This window comes from Eriocheir sinensis, chromosome 61, assembly GCF_024679095.1.
Source record: "Eriocheir sinensis breed Jianghai 21 chromosome 61, ASM2467909v1, whole genome shotgun sequence".
Classification (NCBI taxonomy): Eukaryota; Metazoa; Arthropoda; class Malacostraca; order Decapoda; family Varunidae; genus Eriocheir; species Eriocheir sinensis.
Genome location: NC_066569.1, coordinates 5472637 through 5496078, shown reverse-complemented (window position 1 = coordinate 5496078; position 23442 = coordinate 5472637). Strand labels below are relative to the sequence as shown.

Below are 23442 nucleotides of genomic sequence, written 5' to 3'. Positions count from 1 at the left end.
GAGTGAACGAGAGAATGTGAGTCAGAGAGTGACAGAGTGAATGAGTGTGAGCGAGTGGGAGCGTGGATGAGTGAAAGAGTGAATGAGTGAAAGATTGATTGATTGATTGTTTATTGTTGCAGGTAAACAAGGGAGAAGGGAGGAACATGCCATCCCAACCCCCAGGCAGGACAGAGTGTGATTATACAACTATTAATACATGTGTAGGTAGCACCATGAAACTAAAAAGATACAATGGTAGGAAGGAAAGCACAACAAGGGAGGGGGCGGTACCTCCCCCTGGACAATAAGACAATAAAATGTGGGGACGGAGAACATTGCCCAAGCACTAGATGGAAATGAGTACAGAGAGTGAATGGGTGGCTAAGGAATGTATAAGTGCGTAAAAGGTTATGAGAAAACACGGCGAGCGAATGAGTAAATATCATGAACGAGAGTTACTGAAATCCCTCATCTCAAAGCCTCGAACCCCCCCCCCCGCCCCCCAAGAAAGCAATAACTAGTTAGTTAGGTAGGTAGGGTTTGATTGTAATGCCTAGAGGGAGTCACGTGATGGGGGAAGGGGGAGGAGCTTAGCGAGGAGCAGAGGCGAGAAGGCGAGGGCAAGGAGACCCACGGGTTAGTGAGGAGACAAGCACCACTGCAGCAAGAGGCAAGCTTGGGAGACGTGAGGAGACGAACACCCCTACAGCAAGGAGCGGCAGCGAGAAACCACAGAGAAGTGGGCTGGTCAGAGGTGTCCATCTCTCCACTCAGCCCCCGACCCACACACCACCCACGGCCTGCTGTCAGGGCCGCCCCTTTCCCATCGTGGACGTCCCCTGCCGAGCCCGACGCTCACGCCAGCTCCTGCTTCTCCTCCAGCAACCAGAGCTAAGCATGATGAGTATTCCCCAAATCTCCCTTGTGGGACGTTGTTCAACTTCGTCCTCATCACTATCGTCCACCGGTGGTACGAGTACTTCCTCCTGTTCGATGAGGATTTGTTTGTACGGACCTAACCACTTCACTCCCAACTACCGGTGTACCGAGGACTCGCCTTGTTCCTTTTTCACCCACACCAAACTGTTGTGTAAGTTCTACCCTCTGATTAATTCTCCCTCGATTAGCCTTGTCTCGCCGCTTTTGTGCTCTCTCCCTATTAGTTTCTTTGACCACCTCCTGCGCGATTTTTGTCCGCGTCATCATCGTCTTGTGGTAAGGGCGCACTTACCAAGGTTGCCAATTTTGATACGAACGTACCAGATTAGGTTCTTTTTGACTTGAAAGTACGTTTGGTATGACTTTAGGTATATTTGGTAGTAAATTGTCTCTGAGCTTTTTGTGCCTATTTGAAACATTTCCCACCTGATATATCCGGCATGAGGACAGTGCTTTGGGGTCAGGGTTACCAGGTACGTGCTGGCCTGTTGGACGTGTGAGTGACCATCAGCTAACTTGTCCCGTACAAGTATTGGGCAGGGAGAGGAAGACTCTAGAGACGTAAGATGCGGTTCGAGTAAGCCAACCGGTTATCATATTGGTGTTATTGGTTGGACGATGTTTATCACTTTGTAGCAACTTTATTTTCTTATATAATCAAAATGGCCTTTGGCAGCATATATATATATATATATATGTATATGTATATAATTTTGTTCACTTCCTTTTGGGTACGTTTTGTTGGCCCGATTAGCTACCATCAGCTAAATCGGATTGGCAACCCTGGCACTTACACTTCGTGGCGCGTAACGAGAGAACATTAGGTAGAACGGTTGCTCCCCGGTGGTTTCGTGCACTGCCGCGTTTAGGACTGTCTGGCACTGTCCGAGATAGTTTGGCCACCGGTGTGGGTGTCCTCGGCACAACGTAGCTAGGACTGATTTCATTGTTCTGTGCGTCCGTTCTGAGATAGTTGCCTTGGGGATGGTAAGGAGTGCTTAACACCAACTGGGTGCCCATTCCGCTACATATGGTGGCTTTTGCGGTGGGATTTCCCTGTGAACCATTCCCCCCCTTGTTAAAGCAGGATTAACTAGACAGGATAATTAATAATTTTGGGGGGGGTTTTCTTCCCCTGTTGATGATTGATTGTTGGTCACCCTATTGCTTTGCAGTCTTGACATTTTTTTTTCTTTGCATTTACTTGTTTTTCTGTGTTCATAACACCAGAGAACATGTTTAGAGTAGCAGTTGTAGGGCATAGTCATATTCCAAGGGAATTGGAGGTAGAGGAGCAGGACATTCAGGTAGATATTTTTCGTGCCCCGGGAGAGAAAGCCGGTAATTTCTTTGAAGACGATAGATTGGCCCCTGTCTTGGAGAACAAATACGAGTTAGTAATCTTGTGGCTAGGTAGCAATGATATTACAGCGGATAGTACGCATAGTGAAATTAGTAATGACATTTTGAACATCGCCCAAGAGATTGAAAACAACTGTGAAGCGATAGTGAGGATTGTCAATGTAGAACAGAGGTGGACAGAGACAAGAGATTTTGGATGCCCCAGGATGAATATGAGAGGCAGCGTAACGCCATTAATCGGCGAATGTACAAAAAAGGCCAAGGGGAAGAGGAGGTTCCTTGATTTCGGAGCAGCCCCTTTCTGGGAGGCACTAGGAGATGATGGGAGTACACTTTGAAAGAGGCTAAGGAGGAGTATGTAGACAGTAAATTCCGTAGCTGCATTCAAGCAGTATACGAAGAAGAGAGGGGCGAGGTGGAAATAGCATGCGCGTGGTAAGAGTCTCTCGCAGAGTAATGGAAAATGGTAGTCTGCAATGGCGCGGTAATTATCACGAGCAAACAAGTGCTTAACCTCCCTTGCTCATGTGTTCGAAGGTGGTTTCGTTTAAGTTTATGGGTTTTATATATTTGTTTTATTGGTTTGCTTTGCTTCTCTTTAGTAGAGTAAACTGAAAAATTTGATACTGAGGAAACCTAAGAAACTCTGACACAATGGAGAAAACTGTAAAGGAAGAGATAGCTGACTTGCTGGGTCCATGGGAAAGTGAACACTGCCCAGACCAACAGCGTACTGACACTGACCAGGAAGACCCTAGGGCACAAACTGTCAAAGAAAGCCACAAGCGGGTGACACCGTGAAAATGGCACCCGCGAAAATGGAAGAACTCTAGGAAGAGTTAGATTTTCTAAAAATATCAATGTTAGAATTAGTGGACGGATCACGTAGAAGCAAAGAAGACTCTCCCACCAAACCACTACTTAAACCAAGGGACATACCCATCCTCGAAAGAAGACACTTGAAGGGAGTAGAAGGGAGAGGCAGATTAGAGTTATTCATTTCCCAGATAGAACAATGCACCCCACGGGGGGAAGACAGAAAAAGAATAGCCTTGAGTCGGGTAGACGCGGAATTAGCAGTTTACATTCAAAGCACTTTGAAGCATGGCCCAATTGTGGACTGGGAAGAATTGAAGAAATCACTGATCAAAGAACTAACTGATCAAAGTAAAGGAAAGGTATTCGATGCCTTAAATGATCTAAAATATTCATACGAGGACGATGTGACTGAATTTGTCACCCAACTTAAATATAAAAAACAAGAGTCTAGCCAGCTGCAAATGCAGGAACCAAGATGGAGGGAGATGAGACAGTATTTAGAGGGAGGATGTATCCCACCGCTGCCACCAGTTTAATGTCTGAATTTACTCTTTTCTCCACTCCCATACGACTATTGCGTGTAACGAAACACACGAGAAATTAATCAAGATCAGGGTATTCGCCGGCTGCTTGGGATTGAACCCGCGACCAGCGTGACGGGAGAGCCACGCCTTACCGAGTCGGCCAATGGAGGTACCCCACTAAGTGGGTTATGGGAGGCTCGTTCATCAGGCCGTCGCCGCACTACACTTGCATTCACATCCTAGCACGGAAAAGATCACCTCCCTCACGTTTGTCCTCTAGCATGTGACCTTTGTACGTTTCCTGTTCTACTAGAAAATGCTTTAAATTTGTTCTTGTACAAAATTGTATATTCTAATAAGAAAGGTGATGTTAAGGCATGTAACTTGTATTGTTGACATTACTACAATGACTTATATTAAGGGTCGTATAATAAGACTTTTCGTCGCCCAAGAACACATATTTGACAAGGCTTTCATAGGAGTTGTGGGCATTTCCAAGAGTAGTTTTATGACCCTGGTGGTAGTTTGACCCTTCTGTACCGTGAACCTGAAGAAAAACTCATTAGAACCCGATTGACCCCTTCTTTGACCTTTTAGAAATAGCTGAGTGAGAAGAGTGTCTTATAATACCAACCTTAATTTCAGGTGGTGGTCCAGCTCCTCTCTGGCAGCTGGATAGCCTGCCACAATCAGCCAGATGATGTCCTCGTTGTTGGGCCCAAGGCAAGTATATATCTAATTCAGTATGCAGTTTGATGTAAAATTCACCCTTATGGTAGCTACTGAGACACACACACACACACACACACACACACACACACACACACACACACACACACACACACACACACACACACACACACACACACACACACACACAAAAAAAGGAATAAGCAATGAGCAGCTCACTCTATACTTGCCTTGGTTGGGCCACCTACTCCTCCCCTCGTGACAGTCAGTTTCAAGGATAAAAGGTATAGGTACGGGCTACTTCATTACTTAAGATCGTATTGTTGATGCTATTTTTCGGTTACCTTTTTGGTTTATTAACATACAGAGAAATAAATTATATAACTCACTTTTACGGAACTCCACAAACTTTTCTGGTACAGTTCAGTGTCAGTGGGAAACCACTGATAAAGTTTGACAGGTGAGTTGAGGGCAGTTCCTTAGTGGGCAGGCAGAATCTGTCTGCCCTATTGCAAACACTTTCATTCTTGTCCTTTAGTGAATCACCTTGAATCTGGAGTCATGAATGGACATTTTTAGTTACAATAATGAACACCAAAAGAGAACTTAAAGCTCATATACTGAACAAAGTTTATAATATATATGAAAAGTTTGAACCACTCTGACTTACCCCAATTAGTTTGTTATAGTGAGGGTTTATCAAATTGCAAAGTTGCATGCTTACTTGGCAGAAGAAAACATTTGTCAAACTGGACTGTACTAGATTTGCACATTTCCATGATTGTCGGGGACCCTAAAAGGTATATGTAAGGTGCCATGAAAATTTATTTATTTATTTTTTTTGCCATGCATGGGTGTACATGCTTTTAGTGTATGTCACACAGCAAAGTTGTTGAATTCCTAGAGTTAAATTTGCTGCTGTGCATATTTTAGTAATGTTCGTGCATACATCAATTTTTTCATTATTCTTACGGTGAAACCTATTTAGTTTATATTTTAATTATTTTTCATACTATATCTAGAGATCAATTTGAAATTTTCTCCCTCATTTGGAGTTTCCCAAGTCAATAATGGTATACATTAATATTTATTATGGTTCTAAATCTGTTTTAACATTTACCCTTTTTAAACATGCATCGCTTTGAATTTAACCAGCAGGTTACTTGAGGAGGACCCAATAACCACGCAGCCCGCCCCCAGACAGTCGGCCCCTATACGCCAGCTACCACCCTCACTTCTTCCTCCTCAACCAACCCTCGGGCAGTTCTAGCTACCACTCAACCAACCCTCAGGCAGTTCCAGCTACCACCCTCACTTCTTCCTCCTCAACCAACCACCCTCACTTCTTCCTCCTCAACCAACCCTCAGGCAGTTCTAGCTACCACTCAACCAACCCTCGGGCAGTTCCAGCTACCACCCTCACTTCCTCCTCAACCAACCTTCAGGCAGTTCCAGCTATGTATGGCATGTACTTTACAATGATACTTCATTCAGGCACATGAGATAAGTAGAAGTGAAGATATAAAAAGATAAGTGAGGTATGTTTTAACCTGAATATGCCCACGTGGGAGGACAGGCACGGCAAAACAAGCCCGCGTTTTAAGGGTTAATCCCTGAATTATCTGTCCTTTTCTGTTGGAGTAAATAAATATTAATGATATACAATGATTATTTTTCTTACCCAAAACAGTATGTTTATTACACAGGTACATGTTGGGGCAAAATGGGGATGGTAAACAGTGTTCAGGTAAATGTTATACTGGCCCTGAATTGGGTTAATGGGTTCTTTGGTCACTGGTTTGAAGGGCCAACAGGACAGAGACAGCACCTGAACAACAGCGGTTGTTCCAAAATTTACTTAATATCAAACAATGAAGAAAAACTACTAAAATAAGGCAAAGATAAGGAAGGTGTGTAAGTTGTAGTATCACCCGGAAGGTCAAATAAATTGCATCGGCCGTTGGTATACTCAGAAGATTCAACTTCCCCACCACTCCACAAGAAACTCACAAGAAACTTGAGTTGAAGCAGCAGGAATGCAGGCAGATTGCAGGACTCGGTAGTGTCTGTCATAATTGAGAGAACACATAAGCAGGGAAAATTTGTGGGAATTAGTTTATCAATTACATAATTTCTAAAGCTAGGGTTAAAGTTAATGATTCATGATCATAGTTCTCTTTCTATCTCTCTGAAGTAAGTCTGGAGAAATAGCCAGCAGATTAATGTTATGAAGAGGTGGGTTTTACAACTTACATGTGTGGAAGCTTCCCTCATGGGGATGGTTAGGGTTGGGCAGGGACAGGGTGAGGACCAGCACTGAAAAGTATAGGCAAATTAATGTTGTATTCTAATACTAGTTTCTTATGAATGTTAAAATGATGGGGTTTATACTTTATGGTGAGGCGGTGGCCAAGAGGTCATTGTGCTAGCGTGACATCTGGGTAGTAGTGAGTTCGATCCCAGCACTTCCACCTGAATATCTCGTCATTGCCGAGTAGCTTGAAAGTACCCACAAGCCTCCCAGATGACCACTCTCTGCCCAGAAAGGATCAATAATGATCTGCAGGGGAGTGCATGAGGCAAAAAGATGGTGCCACAATAAAACACAAGTCTGTGCCATTACGGATTTGGGCCAGCAACCAAGCCCATCAGTACTGTCAAGAAATAGCCTACCTGCACCATAGACGTAAAAAAAAAAGTAAATAAATATTATTTTGTAATGAATTATGAGTAGCCACAGCATGAGTAGCCACAGCACTTACTTGAAGTGAAGATTGAGCTGTGCATCCCTGTAGTGCAGACCATCCCGCTGCTTCAGTCCAGCAGCAGGTGCTATCTGCACAACAGATAGAGGCTGTGCACCCTCACCAGCCTAGTCACCTGCAGGATCCTCTTCCTCAGGTAAACCGATGTTCCTTTCCTTGCATATGTTGTGCAGCAAAGCACACATATGCAGGGGACTTAAGCCTTATTTCCCCATGAAGTATGTGGAATCGTCGCTTCCACTGGCCGATGACCCTCTACACTGTGCATCTGGTCCTCTTGTGTGCACTGTAATACATAGAATGTATACATTATTGCATTATCCTGAAAACTAACTACCACAAAATCCTGAAAACTAACTCTACCACAATAATGACTGCTGAGATTAATTAACAAGTGCAACTTCAGCATGGGAGAGTTACTGTTTTATCTAAGGTGATATGTACACCATTAGATGTGACACTCCATAGTATATATATTAAGTGGAGAATTACCTCATTACATTGGCCTATGCTCTCTGCCCAAGTCTGGCCAATTATCAAGCAAGTTAGCATTTTATCATGCATGCAGTGTATATTGTACATGACTTACCTATTGTAGTTAGTTTGTGGGCATGGCAGAGGGCGCAGGTGTGGAGTCATCAGCCACCTCTGACTAGGATAACCACTGTACCCCCGGAGAGACGGCCTTGTTTCTTGATATTGGGGACGTTAATTCATTTCTTACTAAATCGGTAACACAAACAATTCCTTTCCTGTTCAGTCTGTATCTTTTAACAAGTTCTGCGTCACTTAAACTGTTCAATACGTCCCGCCTAGGGTGAAAAGACCTTTCAAATAGTGCCATGTTTACCTTGCAGCTGGTTCTTGATCTTGATGTCAAAGGTGACTTGGACCCACCGTTACCAGGTTGTCGTACTCAGCCTCCCAAGTTTGCCGATTTCCGACCCAAAAACTGCATCCTCGACCCCAATAACTGCCTTCATATATAGTTAGCGTTAAAATGATTAATTATTGGTGATTTTTGGCAATAGTTGTGACTCAGAAACCGGTAAATACGAGGCTCTGAGTACGATAATCTGGCACCGTTGCGAGTTGGACCCCGTTATAAGTGACAGTCTGGCAATCTTCAAGAAAGCGCTAGACTCACTTATTCACTAAATCCTACGACTTCACAAATATGAGGATTGAGGACAACTTTAGGTGCTAATATTACTGTTATAACGTTAGCGGCCCTGTGGAGCGCTTCTACGGTGCGGAATATACGAGCCTGATTCAGAAACTTTGCTCTTCATAAGTATGGGCAGGACTTTTATTACGTTTTAAGTGATTGGAGGGCTTTAATTAAGGACTCCATCGGTTGTTATTTCAGAGTTAGGCAATGTATGCTCGGGAGAGAGAATTACATAGCATTACATAGAAAATCAGACTACACAGACCCGGTCCAGACTTGGTGGTTAAGTGATTTTACATTAATCAGAAGGGTCTAAAACGTTGCATTTCTACTCTAGTTGATATTAAGTTGAAGGAAGTGACGGTCGAGCTTATTTTTGAAGGAAGAGAGAGAGAGAGAGAGAGAGAGAGAGAGAGAGAGAGAGAGAGAGAGAGAGAGAGAGAGAGAGAGAGAGAGAGAGAGAGAGAGAGAGAGAGAGAGATTAAAGATAGATAAAGAAAGAAAAACAAAGAATGAATGAATGAGAGAGAGAGAGAGAGAGAGAGAGAGAGAGAGAGAGAGAGAGAGAGAGAGAGAGAGAGAGAGAGAGAGAGAGAGAGAGAGAGAAGAGAAAAGAAGGAAAGGGAAAGAAAGAATGAGAAAAGAGAGAAAAGAGAGAGAAAGAGAGAGAGAGAAAGAGAAAGACAGAACCCCCCACCCCCCTCCCTCCCTCCTCCTCCTCCTCTTCCTCTTCCTCTTCTTCTTCCTCCTCCTCCTCCTCAGTCCTCCTGCTCCATCCTGGCGCAATGGTTGTCAAGTTGGAGGTAGTCCTTGACCCCGAGCAGCTATCCTACACGAGTGGTCAAGAGGTCACGGGGTTTGTCAAGGTCACGGTAGATGCGGTCACGGCCTGTAAAGGTGAGAATGAAAGTGAAGGGAGAATGAGAGTGAAAGTGAAAGTGAGAGAGAGAGAAGCAGGTGTGTGTGTGTGTGTGTGTGTTTTGTTATATACTTGTTCTGTACGTGTTTTGGGGGTTTAGATTCATGGGTTCCGGTATTTTTATTATATCATCTTTTGTTCTCGGTATTTCATTGTTATTAAACGTGTAAATTACTTGTTTTTTGCGTTTTTTGAAGGGTTTTATTTTCATGAGTATGTGTTTTTTATGGTTAGGTCTTTTTAATTTTACCATACGTGTTTTTTGTGGGGTTTTATATATATGTGTGTGTGTTTATGTTAAAAGAAAAATTGTGTTATCTCTGTTTTTTATTGTTACAAGTGTTTTTTTATATATCATTGGTTTGGGTGTTTTCTCTGTCATTATTTTCATTGTTTTCATCGTTTCTCGTTTTTTTATTGTTTTCTCGTTGTCTTTATATATTGTTTTATTATATTTGTCTTTGTCATGTTTTTTTCTCTTTTTATCATGTGTTTTAAATATCGTTTTATTATATTTGTCTGTCGTGTTTTTTCCTGTTTTTATCATGTGTTTTAATTGTTATATATCGTTTTATTATATTTGTCTTTATCGTGTTTTTTTCTGTTTTTATCGTGTTTTAATTATATTTCTGTTTTTAATCGTTTTATCCGTTTTATTGTGTTTTGTATCGCTTTATTATATTTTTCCATTATATTATCTTTTTTTTTGTCGTTTCATTATCTGTATGGTTTTTTTTATCTATTTTCATGACGTTTTATCTGTTCTTATCTGTTTTAATGTTTTTTTCTATTGGTTTATCTTATCACTAAGAGAGAGAGAGAGAGATAGTCATGTTTCTTTTCCTTATCTTTTACGTTAATTAATGGAACCCACTCGCTGATAAACTCATTTCTGTGTTTTATTAATTCTTATTCTTCCTTTGTCTTCTTTCTAATCTATTTCACCTTCTTGCATCTTCATTATCTTATCTTTCCTTTGTTCACACCTGACCTATTTTACCTTCTGCTAACGACCTATTTTCTGTTTCTTCCATTGTCTTCTTTCTTATCTATTTCACCTTTTTTTGTCCTCATTATCTTAGGTCAGGTTCTTTGTCCTCACCTGACCTATTTTACCTTTTGCTAACGACCTATTTTCTGTTTCTTCCTTTTCTTCTTTTGTCTTCATTCTTATCTATTTCACCTTCTTGCATCTTCATTATCTTATCTTTTCTTTGTCCTCACCTGACCTATTTTACCTTTCACTAATGACCTATTTTCTGTTTCTTCCTTTTCTTCTTTTGTCTTCTTTCTCATCTATTTAACCTTCTTGCATCTTCATTATCTTAGCTTTTCTTTGTCCTCACCTGACCTATTTTATCTTTCACAAATGATCTATTTTCTGTTTACTGCTTATTCCTTCTCTTCCTTTCTCCTCTTGTCGTACCTCTAATTACCTTCTTTTGTCTTCATTAATTCATCTTTTCTTTGTTAATCACCTATGTTAATTAGCTTTCTTACCTGCCCTTCATTACCTCTTTTCTGTTTTCGTTGATTTTCTTCCCTTTTTCACCTGATTTTACCATTAATTATCTACTTTTGTCTTCATTATCTTATCTTTTCTTTGTTCTGACCTGACCTATTTTATCTTTTGCTAACGACCTATTTTCTGTTTCTTCCTTTTCTTCCTTTGTCTTCTATCTTATCTATTTCACCTTCTTTTGTCTTCATTATCTTATCTTTCCTTTGTTCTCACCTGACCTATTTTACCTTTTGCTAACGACCTATTTTCTGTTTCTTCCTTTTCTCCCTTTCTCCTCTTCCTTACCTTTTTCACATTCTTTCTTATTGATTATCTCACCTTTCCTTTGTTATCACCTGACCTATTTTACCTTTCACTAACGACCTATGTTCTGTTTCTTCCTTTTCTTCCTTTGTCTTCTTTCTCTCCTTTTTCTCCTCATTTTATCTCAATTTTCTCACCTTTCCTTTGTCTTCACCTGACCTAATTTACCTGTCGGGGAGGAAAGTGAAAGGGGGGGAGGTCGACTATCCCTTTATTTGATAGATTTGAACATGCTAGGCATCGCTGTAATACATAAATCTCAATAAATAAATAAATAAACCCCAAATAAACCTCTTGTGATATTCTCGGTAAAACTCTAGAATCACACCCAACTCATTCCAGTGGTTGACTATTCTTGTTTTGATAGATTTTAACATGCTAGTCATTGCTCTTATAACTGTTTCTGTTGTAATACACCTCACACATAGTTAATACATAGAAATATCAGCGATCATGGTAAAAGCAATATTCTCGGTAAAACTACAGAATCACACCCAACACCCTCCAGTGGATGACTGTTCTTCTTTTGATAGATTGTAACATGCTAGTCATCGCTCTTATAACTGTTTCTGTTGCAATAAACCTCATATATACAGGTAATACATAGGAAAATAAGTGATATTCTCGGTAAAACTACAAAATCACACCCAACACCCGCAAATGGATAACTATTCCTCTTTTGATAGATTTTAACATGCTAGTCATTGCTCTTATAACTGTTTCTGTTGCAATACACCTCACACATACACTGGCAATACATAGAAAAATTAGTGATCTCGGTAAAAGTGATATTCTCGGTAAAACTCCAGAATCACACCCAACACCCTCCAGTGGATGACTGTTCTTCTTTTGATAGATTGTAACATGCTAGTCATCGCCCTTATAACTGTTTCTGTTGCAATACACCTCACACATACACTGGCAATACATAGAAAAATTAATGATCTCGATAAGTGATATTCTCAGTAAAACTCCAGAATCACACCCAACACCCTCAAATGGATGACTATTCCTCTTTTGATAGGTTTTAACATGCTAGTCATTGCTCTTATAACTGTTTCTGTTGCAATACACCTCACACATACACTGGCAATACGTAGAAAAATTAGTGATCTCGGTAAAAGTGATATTCTCGGTAAAACTTCAGAATCACACCCAACTCACTCAATTGTATTTTATTTATTGGTGATAGGTATTGTTTATTATGTTAACTGTCTCTTTTATAAATGGTAACCTAACTTTCGTGGTAAAAAATTATATTCTCGGTAAAACTACAGAATCACACCCAGCTCACTCTGGCAATTCATCATAGCCATATTTTTTCTGCTGGGTTTTAACATGTCAGTCAAGTTACTCGTTTCTGATATTTGAATGACTAATTATGTGATGGCAGGTCAATATGTTATCACTGGTAGGTTTTTGTGTTAGTGACGATAGGCTACTGTTTAGGAGACTATAGGTTGCTGTTTTATCTTCATTTGGTCGATGTCTTAGCGGTGATAGATTGCCATTATATTTATTTATTTACTTTTTTGTTTTATGTATTTTTTTTTCTCATTTTTATTTTTAGCTTCATTTCGTTGATATTTAGGCAGTGATAGATTGCCGTTCTATTTATTTATTTTATGTTTTATGTATTTGTTATTTCTTTTTTTGTCTTATTTTTTCATCTGTTATTATTATTATTTTTTTGTGTTAGCATGAGAGCAGTGAGTCGTGAGCTTTTTTTTTATTTTTTATTTTTTATTTATTTATTTTTATTTTTTATTTTTTATTTTTTTTTGCCCTTGAGCCGTCTCCTTTTGTGCAGAAAAAAATTAATAATAAAAAAAAGCACCGGTAGGCTATTTATTCTCTTTAACACGCCCGTCATTTCCAGCCATCCTCGCCCGGTGTCGCGGTTTCGCCGAGACAACTTGGTCCAGCGATGATGAGGAGTGCAGCGAGACTGAGACATTCTTCGACAACACCGTCACCGTGTGGTCTGGCGCGAGTGAGTGTCCTGGGAGGGGGGTGGCGGGGGGGGACTTTCAGGGGGTGGGAACGGAACCTAACCTAACCTAACTCTTGGTTAATACACTTTGGTACCCGTCATCCACATTTTTTACCACATTTGTCCACTCTTCATCCATGCCCTTGACACTCATTCATCTTTTCATCCACCTCAGTAACACGTTCTTGGGTATATCCATTTTGTGTTCTCATCCGACTTGTTTATCACATCTATCCACTCATCATCCATCCCCTCGATGCTCATCCATGTTTCTGTCAAGCTCCATAATAGGCTCTTTTGTTTTATCCATTTGTGTTTTCCTCATCCAACTTGTTCATCACATTTATCCACCTCTCATCCATGCCCTCGTCACTCATTCACGTTTTCATCCACTTCAATAACAGGTTCTTGAGTATATCCATTTGTGTTTTTCTCATCCGACTTCTTCATCACACCTATCCACCTTTCATCCACGCACTCGCCACTCACCCACCTTTCCTTCCATCCCTTTCAACAGGTTACGGCGAAAACCTCTTGCCAGGCGAGTTCAACCTTCCGTTCTGCTTCAAACTTCCCGACAAACTCCCGCCGACGTACGAGGGTTTGCACGGGCATGTCCGCTACTCGGTGGAGGCGCGAAACGATGTGCAGTGGGGCGCCGAGGAGCATGCAGTCGCGCAGTTTAAGGTCAACCCCATCCAGGACTTGAACGCCGACCCCAAGCTGGCTGTGAGTGGTGTGCCGAGGGATTGAGGTGATGGGGGCAATGCTTTGTTTGTGTATTGGTTTATTTGTCTATATCTCAATTTTTCATCTCAGTTTTTTCTTTAACCCGTCCACTGTGATTGGCATGGATTTGGCCTTCACTGATAGCCTGGTAACATACATTCCCCAGTCTTTCTCTGCCTCTGTGGTTGATAGTGGAGTGTTTCCCATGTGGTATTGGTGTGCTGGATATCCCTTCACTGGTAGCCTGGTAACATACACTCCCTGGTCTTTCTCTGTCTCTGTGGTGATAGTGGAGTGTTTCCCATATGGTATTGGTATGCTGGATATCCCTTCACTGGTAGCCTGGTAACATACACTCCCTGGTCTTTCTCTGCCTCTGTGGTTGATAGTGGAGTGTTTCCCATGTGGTATTGGTATGCTGGATATCCCTTCACTGGTAGCCTGGTAACATACACTCCCAGGTCTTTCTCTGTCTCTGTGGTGGATAGTGGAGTGTTTCCCATGTGGTATTGGTGTGCTGGATATCCCTTCACTGGTAGCCTGGTAACATACACTCCCAGTTCTTTCTCTGCCTCTGTGGTGGATAGTGGAGTGTTTCCCATGTGGTATTGGTATGCTGGATATCCCTTCACTGGTAGCCTGGTAACATACACTCCCCAGTCTTTCTCTGCCTCTGTGGTGGATAGTGGAGTGTTTCCCATGTGGTATTGGTGTGCTGGATATCCCTTCACTGGTAGCCTGGTAACATACACTCCCCAGTCTTTCTCTGCCTCTGTGGTTGATAGTGGAGTGTTTCCCATGTGGTATTGGTATGCTGGATATCCCTTCACTGGTAGCCTGGTAACATACACTCCCAGGTCTTTCTCTGCCTCTGTGGTTGATAGTGGAGTGTTTCCCATGTGGTATTGGTATGCTGGATATCCCTTCACTGGTAGCCTGGTAACATTCACTCCCAGGTCTTTCTCTGCCTCTGTGGTGATAGTGGAGTGTTTCCCATGTGGTATTGGTGTGCTGGATATCCCCTCCCAGAGTTCAGGACTTTACATTTATCTTCATTGAATTGTAGCAGCCACTTTTTGTTTCACTCTTGTAGCTTGGTGATGTCTTCTGGCAGGAAATCTGCAGTCAAGGGGTTACTGTTGAAACCTAGCTTTTCTGAACTATTTCTTCACTTATATGATCTTTTTGCTCATAATTGCTTTTCCAAGATCGTAAGCCAGTCATAAAGGGCGGGTTACGTATACTTGAGAGATGGCGGAGGTGTGACTTAAGGGCGTAATGCTCGCTACATCTCGGGGGAAGCTGCAACCTAACCTAACCTAACCTAACCTAACCTAGCCCAATAGGGGCCTCACATCAGGGGGGAACCAGCAACCTAACCTAATCTAACCCTATGTAACCTAACCTAACCCAATAGGGGCCTCACATCAGGGGGGAACCAGCAACCTAACCTAATCTAACCCTATGTAACCTAACCTAACCCAATAGGGGCCTCACATCAGTAGGGGAACCTGCAACCTAACCTAACCTAACCCAATGGGGGCCTCACATCGGAGAGAACCTGCAACCTAACCTAACCTAACCCAATAGGGGCCTCACATCGGAGAGAACCTGCAACCTAACCTAACCTAACCCAATAGGGGCCTCACATCGGAGAGAACCTGCAACCTAACCTAACCCAATAGGGGCCTCACATCAGAGAGGACCTGCAACCTAACCTAACCTAACCTAACCCAATAGGGGCCTCACATCGGAGAGAACCTGCAACCTAACCTAACCTAACCCAATAGGTGCCTCACATCGGAGAGAACCTGCAACCTAACCTAACCCAATAGGTGCCTCACATCGGAGAGAACCTGTAACCTAACCTAACCTAACCCAATAGGTGCCTCACATCGGAGAGAACCTGCAACCTAACCTAACCCAATAGGTGCCTCACATCGGAGAGAACCTGTAACCTAACCTAACCTAACCCAATAGGTGCCTCACATCGGAGAGAACCTGCAACCTAACCTAACCTAACCCAATAGGTGCCTCACATCGGAGAGAACCTGCAACCTAACCTAACCTAACCCAATAGGGGCCTCACATCAGAGAGAACCTGCAACCTAACCTAACCTAACCTAACCCAATAGGGGCCTCACATCAGAGAGAACCTGCAACCTAACCTAACCTAACCCAATAGGGGCCTCACATCAGAGAGAACCTGCAACCTAACCTAACCTAACCCAATAGGGGCCTCACATCAGAGAGAACCTGCAACCTAACCTAACCTAACCCAATTGGGGCCTCACATCAGAGAGAACCTGCAACCTAACCTAACCTAACCCAATTGGGGCCTCACATCAGAGAGAACCTGCAACCTAACCTAACCTAACCCAATAGGGGCCTCACATCAGAGAGAACCTGCAACCTAACCTAACCTAACCCAATAGGGGCCTCACATCAGAGAGAACCTGCAACCTAACCTAACCTAACCCAATAGGTGCCTCACATCGGGGGGGAACCTGCAACCTAACCTAACCTAACCTAACCCAATAGGGGCCTCACATCAGAGAGAACCTGCAACCTAACCTAACCTAACCCAATAGGGGCCTCACATCAGAGAGAACCTGCAACCTAACCTAACCTAACCCAATAGGTGCCTCACATCGGGGGGGAACCTGCAACCTAACCTAACCTAACCTAACCCAATAGGGGCCTTACATCGGAGAGAACCTGCAACCTAACCTAACCTAACCCAATAGGGGCCTTACATCGGAGAGAACCTGCAACCTAACCTAACCTAACCCAATAGGTGCCTCACATCGGGGGGGAACCTGCAACCTAACCTAACCTAACCTAACCCAATAGGGGCCTCACATCGGAGAGAACCTGCAACCTAACCTAACCTAACCTAACCCAATTGGGGCCTCACATCGGAGAGAACCTGCAACCTAACCTAACCTAACCTAACCCAATAGGGGCCTCACATCAGAGAGAACCTGCAACCTAACCTAACCTAACCTAACCCAATAGGGGCCTCACATCGGAGAGAACCTGCAACCTAACCTAACCTAACCTAACCCAATTGGGGCCTCACATCGGAGAGAACCTGCAACCTAACCTAACCTAACCCAACCCTATAGGAGCCTCTGCCGCTGCGTAAGGAGGAAACGGTGTGCTGCTGGTGCTGTGAGGAGGGGCCGCTGGTCATCTCCCTCACGGCGGAGAAGAGTGGCTACGTGGCTGGCGAGTACATCCTCTTGACTGGCGAGATTGTGAACCGCACGTCGAAGGTGGTGGAGAACGCTACGATAAAGATATATGAGGTGGGTGTTTGTTTTATTTTATTTTATTTATTTATTTATTTTTATTTATTTATTTTTTTTACAGTAAAGGAAACAGTTCAAGGGCAAAAAAAAGGAAACAATAATAAAAAAAATGCTACTGTTTATTTATTTGACTCAGAATTCATGATAATCTTGTGGCACCCCTAGGCATTGTCCGTGGCACCGAGTTTGAGAACCTCTGATATATATAGCAATGCACTGCTATGAAAAAGTATAATACAACCATCCGTGACCTGACCCTTGACCTCTCCCAGCAGAAAGTGACCTTCCAACTGTATATCTATATGTATAACAACGCATAAATAATAAGTCATAATGCATCCATCCGTGACCTGACCTTTGACCTCTCCCGGCAGAAAGTGACCTTCCAACTGTATATCTATATCTATAACAACGCATAACCATAAATAATAAGTCATAATACATCCACCCGTGACCTGACCCTTGACCTCTCCCGGTAGAAAGTGACCTTCCAAGCGCAGGGCAGCCGGAAGAAGAAGGAGAAGGTCATACACGAGATTACGAGGCCGGGCTTTGGCGAGGGCGCAACCGACGTGTGGCTGTCCGTGCCGATTAGGGTGCCGGACTACGCCATCTCCCTCGCCGACTGCAACATCATTTCCGTGGACTATAAGATTAGGGTGAGTGCGTTGTGGACATCTGTTTTTTATTTTTATTTATTTATTTATTTATTTATTTATTTTTTTTTTTTTTTTTGTTCAGTTTACCTTTCCTTTTTATCTTGTAACTCCATTTTCTTTTCTTTTTTTCTTATTTATTTTTTTATTTTTTATTCAGTTTCCCCTTTCTTTTGATCTTGTAACTCCATTTTCTTTTCTTTTTTTCTTATTTATTTTTTATTTTTTATTCAGTTTCCCCTTTCTTTTGATCTTGTAACTCCATTTTCTATGATTTTTTATTCTTTTTGATTCTCTTTTTCTCCTTTCCTTCCTTTTCTACCTCCTTTCTTTCCTCTTTTCTCCTCCTTAACCTCTTTCTCTTCTCCTTTCTTCTTTCTTTCCTCTTTTCTTCTTTCACTACTCCTTTCTCTTCTCTTCTCCTTTCCTTCTTTCTCTACTCCTTTCTTTCCTCTTTTCCTTCTCTTGCTATCTCCCTTCTCTCCTTTCTCTCTCTCCCTTCCCCTTTTCTAATGCACCCTTGAGCTGCCTCTGTAAAAAAATTAAAAAAATAAAAATAAATAAAAAACGCTCACCCTATGCCGCAGGTCACGTTCTCTGTGGGCGGCTACTGGGACGTGGATGTGGACAACAGCTTTCAGATCGGCACCGTTCCCGTCGGCCGAGCAGCGTTCACTATCGACGGTGAGCAAGCCAGCACCTACCAGCCCTCCGCCCCCCCCCTGTACCCCCACCTCCCCCCGTCCCCCATCCAGGAGCAGCCCCACAGCCTCCCCGCCCCCATGGACCCACTCTTAAGGCCGGAGGGGGAGGCGCGGGAGGGTAGTGCACCCCCCCAGGGATGTTAACCAGCCTAGGGTGCGGACGTGCTAGGGAGATGCAAGTTGTGTTTCTGTCCGATGTTACGCTCAATTTTTTAGAGTGTGTGCGAGTGTGTCCCATCGCTCCCTTCCTGCCTTGCTCTCTGATAAGCTTTTTTCAGTCTTTTCTAGTCCAGTTTATACGCCTTTGTGCTGTAGACGTGAAAATTGTGATCTGTGAAAGGCGAGTAAATGTGTTTTAAAAGGTGAGGAAATGTTACGTCACAGCAGCGCATTTTCTGGCATCTTCGGGTCCTTGGTCAGTACTTCAAGACACTTTCGCTCCTCACATCAGCTATTTCTAAAGGTCAAAGAGCGAATAAATCATGTTCCAGTGAGTGACTTTTTAGGTACACGAAGAAGGGTCAAACTACATACCACCAGGGTCATAAAACTACCCCTGGAAATGCCTCAGACTCTTACGAAAGCCTTGTGAACTTGGGCGACGGAATGTTTTAAAATTACGACCCTTTCCCTCAAGAAGTCGAAAATTACATAATGTTCCCCCTCTCGACTTTCATAGCGCATACTTATGAAAAAAAAAGGCAAAAAGGGCTTATAACTTAAATGGCACTAGCTTAACGTGGTCTCTTGGGGAACATAACCATTATGGAAAACAAGAAAAACAAGAGCTGCCTGTATTTGTCTAAGCCATAAGGTAGCGAAATGGTCAGATGATTGGACATTGAATCAATCACTCACTCACTCACATTCCCTTCTATCCCTTAAAGAAACTGAGGATGCCTGTGTGTGTGTGTGTGTGTGTGTGTGTGTGTGTGTGTGTGTGTGTGTGTGTGAACTCCCTTACAATCAACTCCCGGCATCACACCCTAAGCTCGCAACGTCCCGAGCATTAGTTTCGTCCACGCGTTTTTGTAATCCGGGCGTTCGGTAAATTCCTAGTCCCAGTACAACGCAACGCAGACCACCGACCAATTTTTCATACTTTTATATAAGGCGGAAACTAATTCTTACTCGCGCCCGCCGAGGCTGAAGTTTTGTACCATAGTCGCAGATTTTGTACCGAGATGAAAGCGACCCCCAATACATGTTCAGTCCTTGCGTGCTGTAGGAGTCGCGATTGTAATTTATACGCGACCTTAATCTTGCTTTTTTTTTTATATCGCAAGGAGACACACCACAAACTATCCTATATCTCTGTTGTCTATGCAGGGACGGAAAACTGCATGTAACGTGATTTCCTTGTGAATATCTCCTTGGTATTGTATATATGTGTCGTTAAACTGTTTGCTTTTTTATATATTGCAAACTGACATGCTGTAAACTGTTCTCCATTTCCGTTTTCTGTGCAGTGACGGAAACTACACATAATCTTTTTTCTTGAGTCTCTCCTTTCGTATTGTATATATATGTCATCTGTCTCTTTCCCATTTTCTAATTTCACTGCGACAAACCTTAAACTGTTCATCATTTCCGTTTTCTATGCAGTGACGGAAGCTACACATAATCTTTTTTCTTGAGTCTCTCCTTTCGTATTGTGTATATATGTCGTCTGTCTCTCCCATTTTCTAATTTCACTGCGACAAACCTCAAACTGTTCATTATTTCCGTTTTCTGTGCAGTGATGGAAGCTACACATAATCTTTTTTCTTGAGTCTCCCCTCGTATTGTGTATATATATGTCGTCTGTCTCTCCCATTTTCTAATTTCACTGCGACAAACCTTAAACTATTCATCATTTCCGTTTTCTATGCAGTGACAGAAACTACACATAATCTTTTTTCTTGAGTCTCCCCTCGTATTGTGTATATATATGTCGTCTGTCTCTCCCATTTTCTAATTTCACTGCGACAAACCTCAACCTGTTCCTTATTTCCATTTTCTTTGCAGTGACGGGAGCTCCATATAACAATCTTTTTACATGAGTCTCTCCGTTCGTATTGTATATATATGTCGTCTGTCTCTCCCGTTTTCTAATTTCACTGCGACAAACCTTAAACTGTTCTTCATTTCCGTTTTCTATGCAGTGACAGAAACTACACATAATCTTTTTTCTTGAGTCTCCCCTCGTATTGTGTCTATGTATGTCGTCTGTCTCTCCCGTTTTCTAATTTCACTGCGACAAACCTCAAACTGTTCTTCATTTCCGTTTTCTATGCCACGACAGAAACTACACATTACAATCTTTCTACATGAGTCTTGTATTGTATATATATGTCATCTGTCTCTCCCATTTTCTAATTTCACTGCGACAAACCATTCCTTTTTTCCGTTTTCTATGCAGTGACGGAAACTACACATAACAATCTTTTTACATGAGTCACTAGTTCGTATTGTATATATGTCGTCTGTCTCTGTCCATTTTTCAATTTCAACACAACAAACCTCAAACCATTTATATTCGGTATCTCTCCATTTGCTATTCAGTGATGGAAAGCTACATACTACTCATACTATTTCCACATGAATCTCTCCTTCCTATTGTATATACATGTCGTCTATCTCTCCCCATGTCGATAATCGCAAAGAAAGATGAGTTAAACGACAATGTACCATCTCCCGTTTTCTACGCAGCAACAAACGCTACAAACTGCACTTTTTTCACCCTCGGTCACACGCTCGTTTATACAGCTTGTTACGGCAACAGCTTCTTCGCAAGGTGTTGAATCCCCTTGACAACAATACTCAATGCTATAGTGTTAGGGATAGAATAGGATCTGATACCACGGACTCAAGATTTGTACCTCGATCTTGCTTCTTACCTCACTCTTTTAGCCTGTGTGTGTGTGTGTGTGTGTGTGTGTGTGTCTGCAAGTGTTTTTATGCTATTTCCTGCCAATTTCTACTCTTTTTTTAGCCTGTCTGTCTGTCTCTGCAAGTGTGTTTATGCTACGTTCTGTCAGTTTCTGCCCCCGCCCTTGCACCAGCACAGCCTCAGCGCACAATCCAAGTACAATTACTGAGCGGACTCGTGTAAAAGTCAGATCGTGGAACTTTTTTTTTTTTTTTTTTTTTTTTTTTTTTTTTTTTTGGAGTGATTTTTCGGGTCATATTTTGCAGCTTTTTCAATGCCACGTCAAATTTGGGAACAGTTTTTCAAGTTACGTCAAATTTGGGAATAATTTTTCGTTACGTCAAATTTGGGAACAATTTTTCAAGTTATGTCAAATTTGGGAACAATTTTTCAAGTTACGTCAAATTTGGGAACAATTTTTCAAGTTACGTCAAATTTGGGAATAATTTTTCAAGTTACGTCAAATTTGGGAACAATTTTTCAAGTTACGTCAAATTTGGGAATAATTTTTCAAGTTACGTCAAATTTGGGAACAATTTTTCAAGTTACGTCAAATTTGGGAATAATTTTTCAAGTTACGTCAAATTTGGGAATAATTTTTAAGACATTTTGAAACTTATTTTCTTGAAAGACAAATTTATGATATCTACAGTTTTATTGATGTTACTATTATATAAGGGCTGTTACTTCCACTACTAATACTATGACCAAAAATAACAATAATGATAATAATAATGATAATGATAATAATAACAGTTTTAATAGCATCTACTCAACCACTACCGTACACTGTTGCCAGATTATCGTACTCGGAGCGTCACACATCCCGGCTTCTCACCCTTGAAATATCACCAGTAAACAAGAACTATTAACCATTTCAACGATAACAACATAAAAAGCTAGTCATTGGGGCACGGGAGACAATTTTGGGGTTGGAAATCAGGAAACATGAGAAACTGAGTACGACAGTCTGGCAACGTTGGTACTACAGTTGGTTCACCCAAGTCTGAGGTGAGCATTATCGTGCACTGGCAGCCTGTTGTCATATGGCGTGTCCGATTGTGTGGATGCTGTATGCTAGTCTACGCAGAGTCAACAGCCGTCAGAATCAGTACTATGCAGGCACCAATAACAAATACCATAAATTATAGTTGATTTTGAATTAAGAATCAATTGTAATGTCCCAAGCAGCTGTTTTGTTGATAGAACTCGTGCTAATTTTCTCGGTGGTGGAGAGCGCCAATAATAATTATAATCAGCAGTCTTGTTTGTTTGCGACAGTACTAATCATTTTTTACTCAGTCAACTTTGTTAATACTGCAGCATATTATTGATAATGATGACTGTATCCTGTCATCATCATCATTTCATCGACGCCTGTTCCTAGGAGCTCCCACCAGGGGATGGCCACGGCAGAAGAGTTTCCACCTTTCTCCATCCAGACAGTCCCTCCTTGCCCGCTGTATCCTGTGCGTAGGCCATTATACATTATCCATAAAATCGGACACGCCTTGGGACAGCAGGCTGCCAGCGCATGGTACTGCACACCTCATACTCCAGTGAAACGACTATACCACTATTACTTATTTTTTAGGACCATTTAAATTCATTCCACAATCAAGCATATCATTCCCTTGGAGATCTGGGACCCAGCTTTTCCCTTTCCACAAGATTAACTTTTACACGAGTACCGTTCACCGCCTCAACGGCCCAGCACCAACAACGCACCACCTCACTATAGCTTCTCTTCCTCTATTATTACCACCATCACAGCAGCTTATATGCACAATACAAGTACAATACCTTTAATAATATCACCTCAACAATGACCCTTTAACAGCAAATGACTCCGCAGTAAACAATGGACCACCTCACGATAGCTTTTTCTACCTCTATTTTTAGTATCACACGCAGCTGTATGCACAAAACTAGTATAATATTATCAAAAACGGCAATATATTTTAGACCTTCGCCCCCCCACGGTAGATTCACTAACAGCGCACCACCCCACGATAGTTTTTCTACCTCTGTTCATACCATGCACAGCAGCTTTCTCGCACACAACAAGTACAATACCTTCAATAACATCATCTCGGCAATATATTTTAGACCTTCGCCCCCCCACGGTAGATTCACTAA

General features: G+C 42.1%; 2 protein-coding genes and 2 long non-coding RNA genes across 7 annotated transcripts in view; 2 read left to right on the top strand and 2 right to left on the bottom strand.

Annotated features, from left to right (window-relative positions):
- LOC126986241 (arrestin domain-containing protein 3-like) overlaps positions 1 to 4394 on the bottom strand; it is a 29663-nt gene extending 25269 nt beyond the window's left edge. For all 3 annotated transcript variants that reach the window (XR_007739444.1, XM_050842212.1, XM_050842216.1), the window contains exon 1: positions 4261 to 4394. The gene's annotated coding sequence lies outside the window, so the exon portion shown is untranslated. The remainder of the gene's footprint in view (positions 1 to 4260) is intronic.
- Positions 927 to 4476, top strand: LOC126986245 (uncharacterized). The gene is made up of 2 exons (XR_007739449.1): positions 927 to 1072; positions 4272 to 4476. It is a non-coding gene; the product is annotated as an uncharacterized LOC126986245 (long non-coding RNA).
- A 1925-nt stretch (positions 4477 to 6401) lies between these two features.
- Positions 6402 to 8237, bottom strand: LOC126986244 (uncharacterized). Of its 2 annotated transcripts, none has more exons than XR_007739447.1 (3): positions 7671 to 8237; positions 7079 to 7367; positions 6402 to 6851 (listed from the first exon to the last, which is right to left on the bottom strand). It is a non-coding gene; the product is annotated as an uncharacterized LOC126986244 (long non-coding RNA). The 2 variants fall into 2 exon arrangements; XR_007739448.1 differs by having other exon boundaries at positions 6407 to 6632; positions 7671 to 8231.
- Positions 8238 to 9019: 782 nt separating this feature from the next.
- Positions 9020 to 18536, top strand: LOC126986242 (arrestin domain-containing protein 3-like). The gene is made up of 6 exons (XM_050842217.1): positions 9020 to 9149; positions 12876 to 12989; positions 13507 to 13718; positions 16847 to 17029; positions 17512 to 17691; positions 18276 to 18536. The coding sequence occupies exons 1-6, from the start codon at positions 9038 to 9040 to the stop codon at positions 18534 to 18536; spliced, it is 1062 nt and encodes a 353-aa protein (XP_050698174.1). The 5' UTR covers positions 9020 to 9037.
- Positions 18537 to 23442: the final 4906 nt, after the last annotated feature.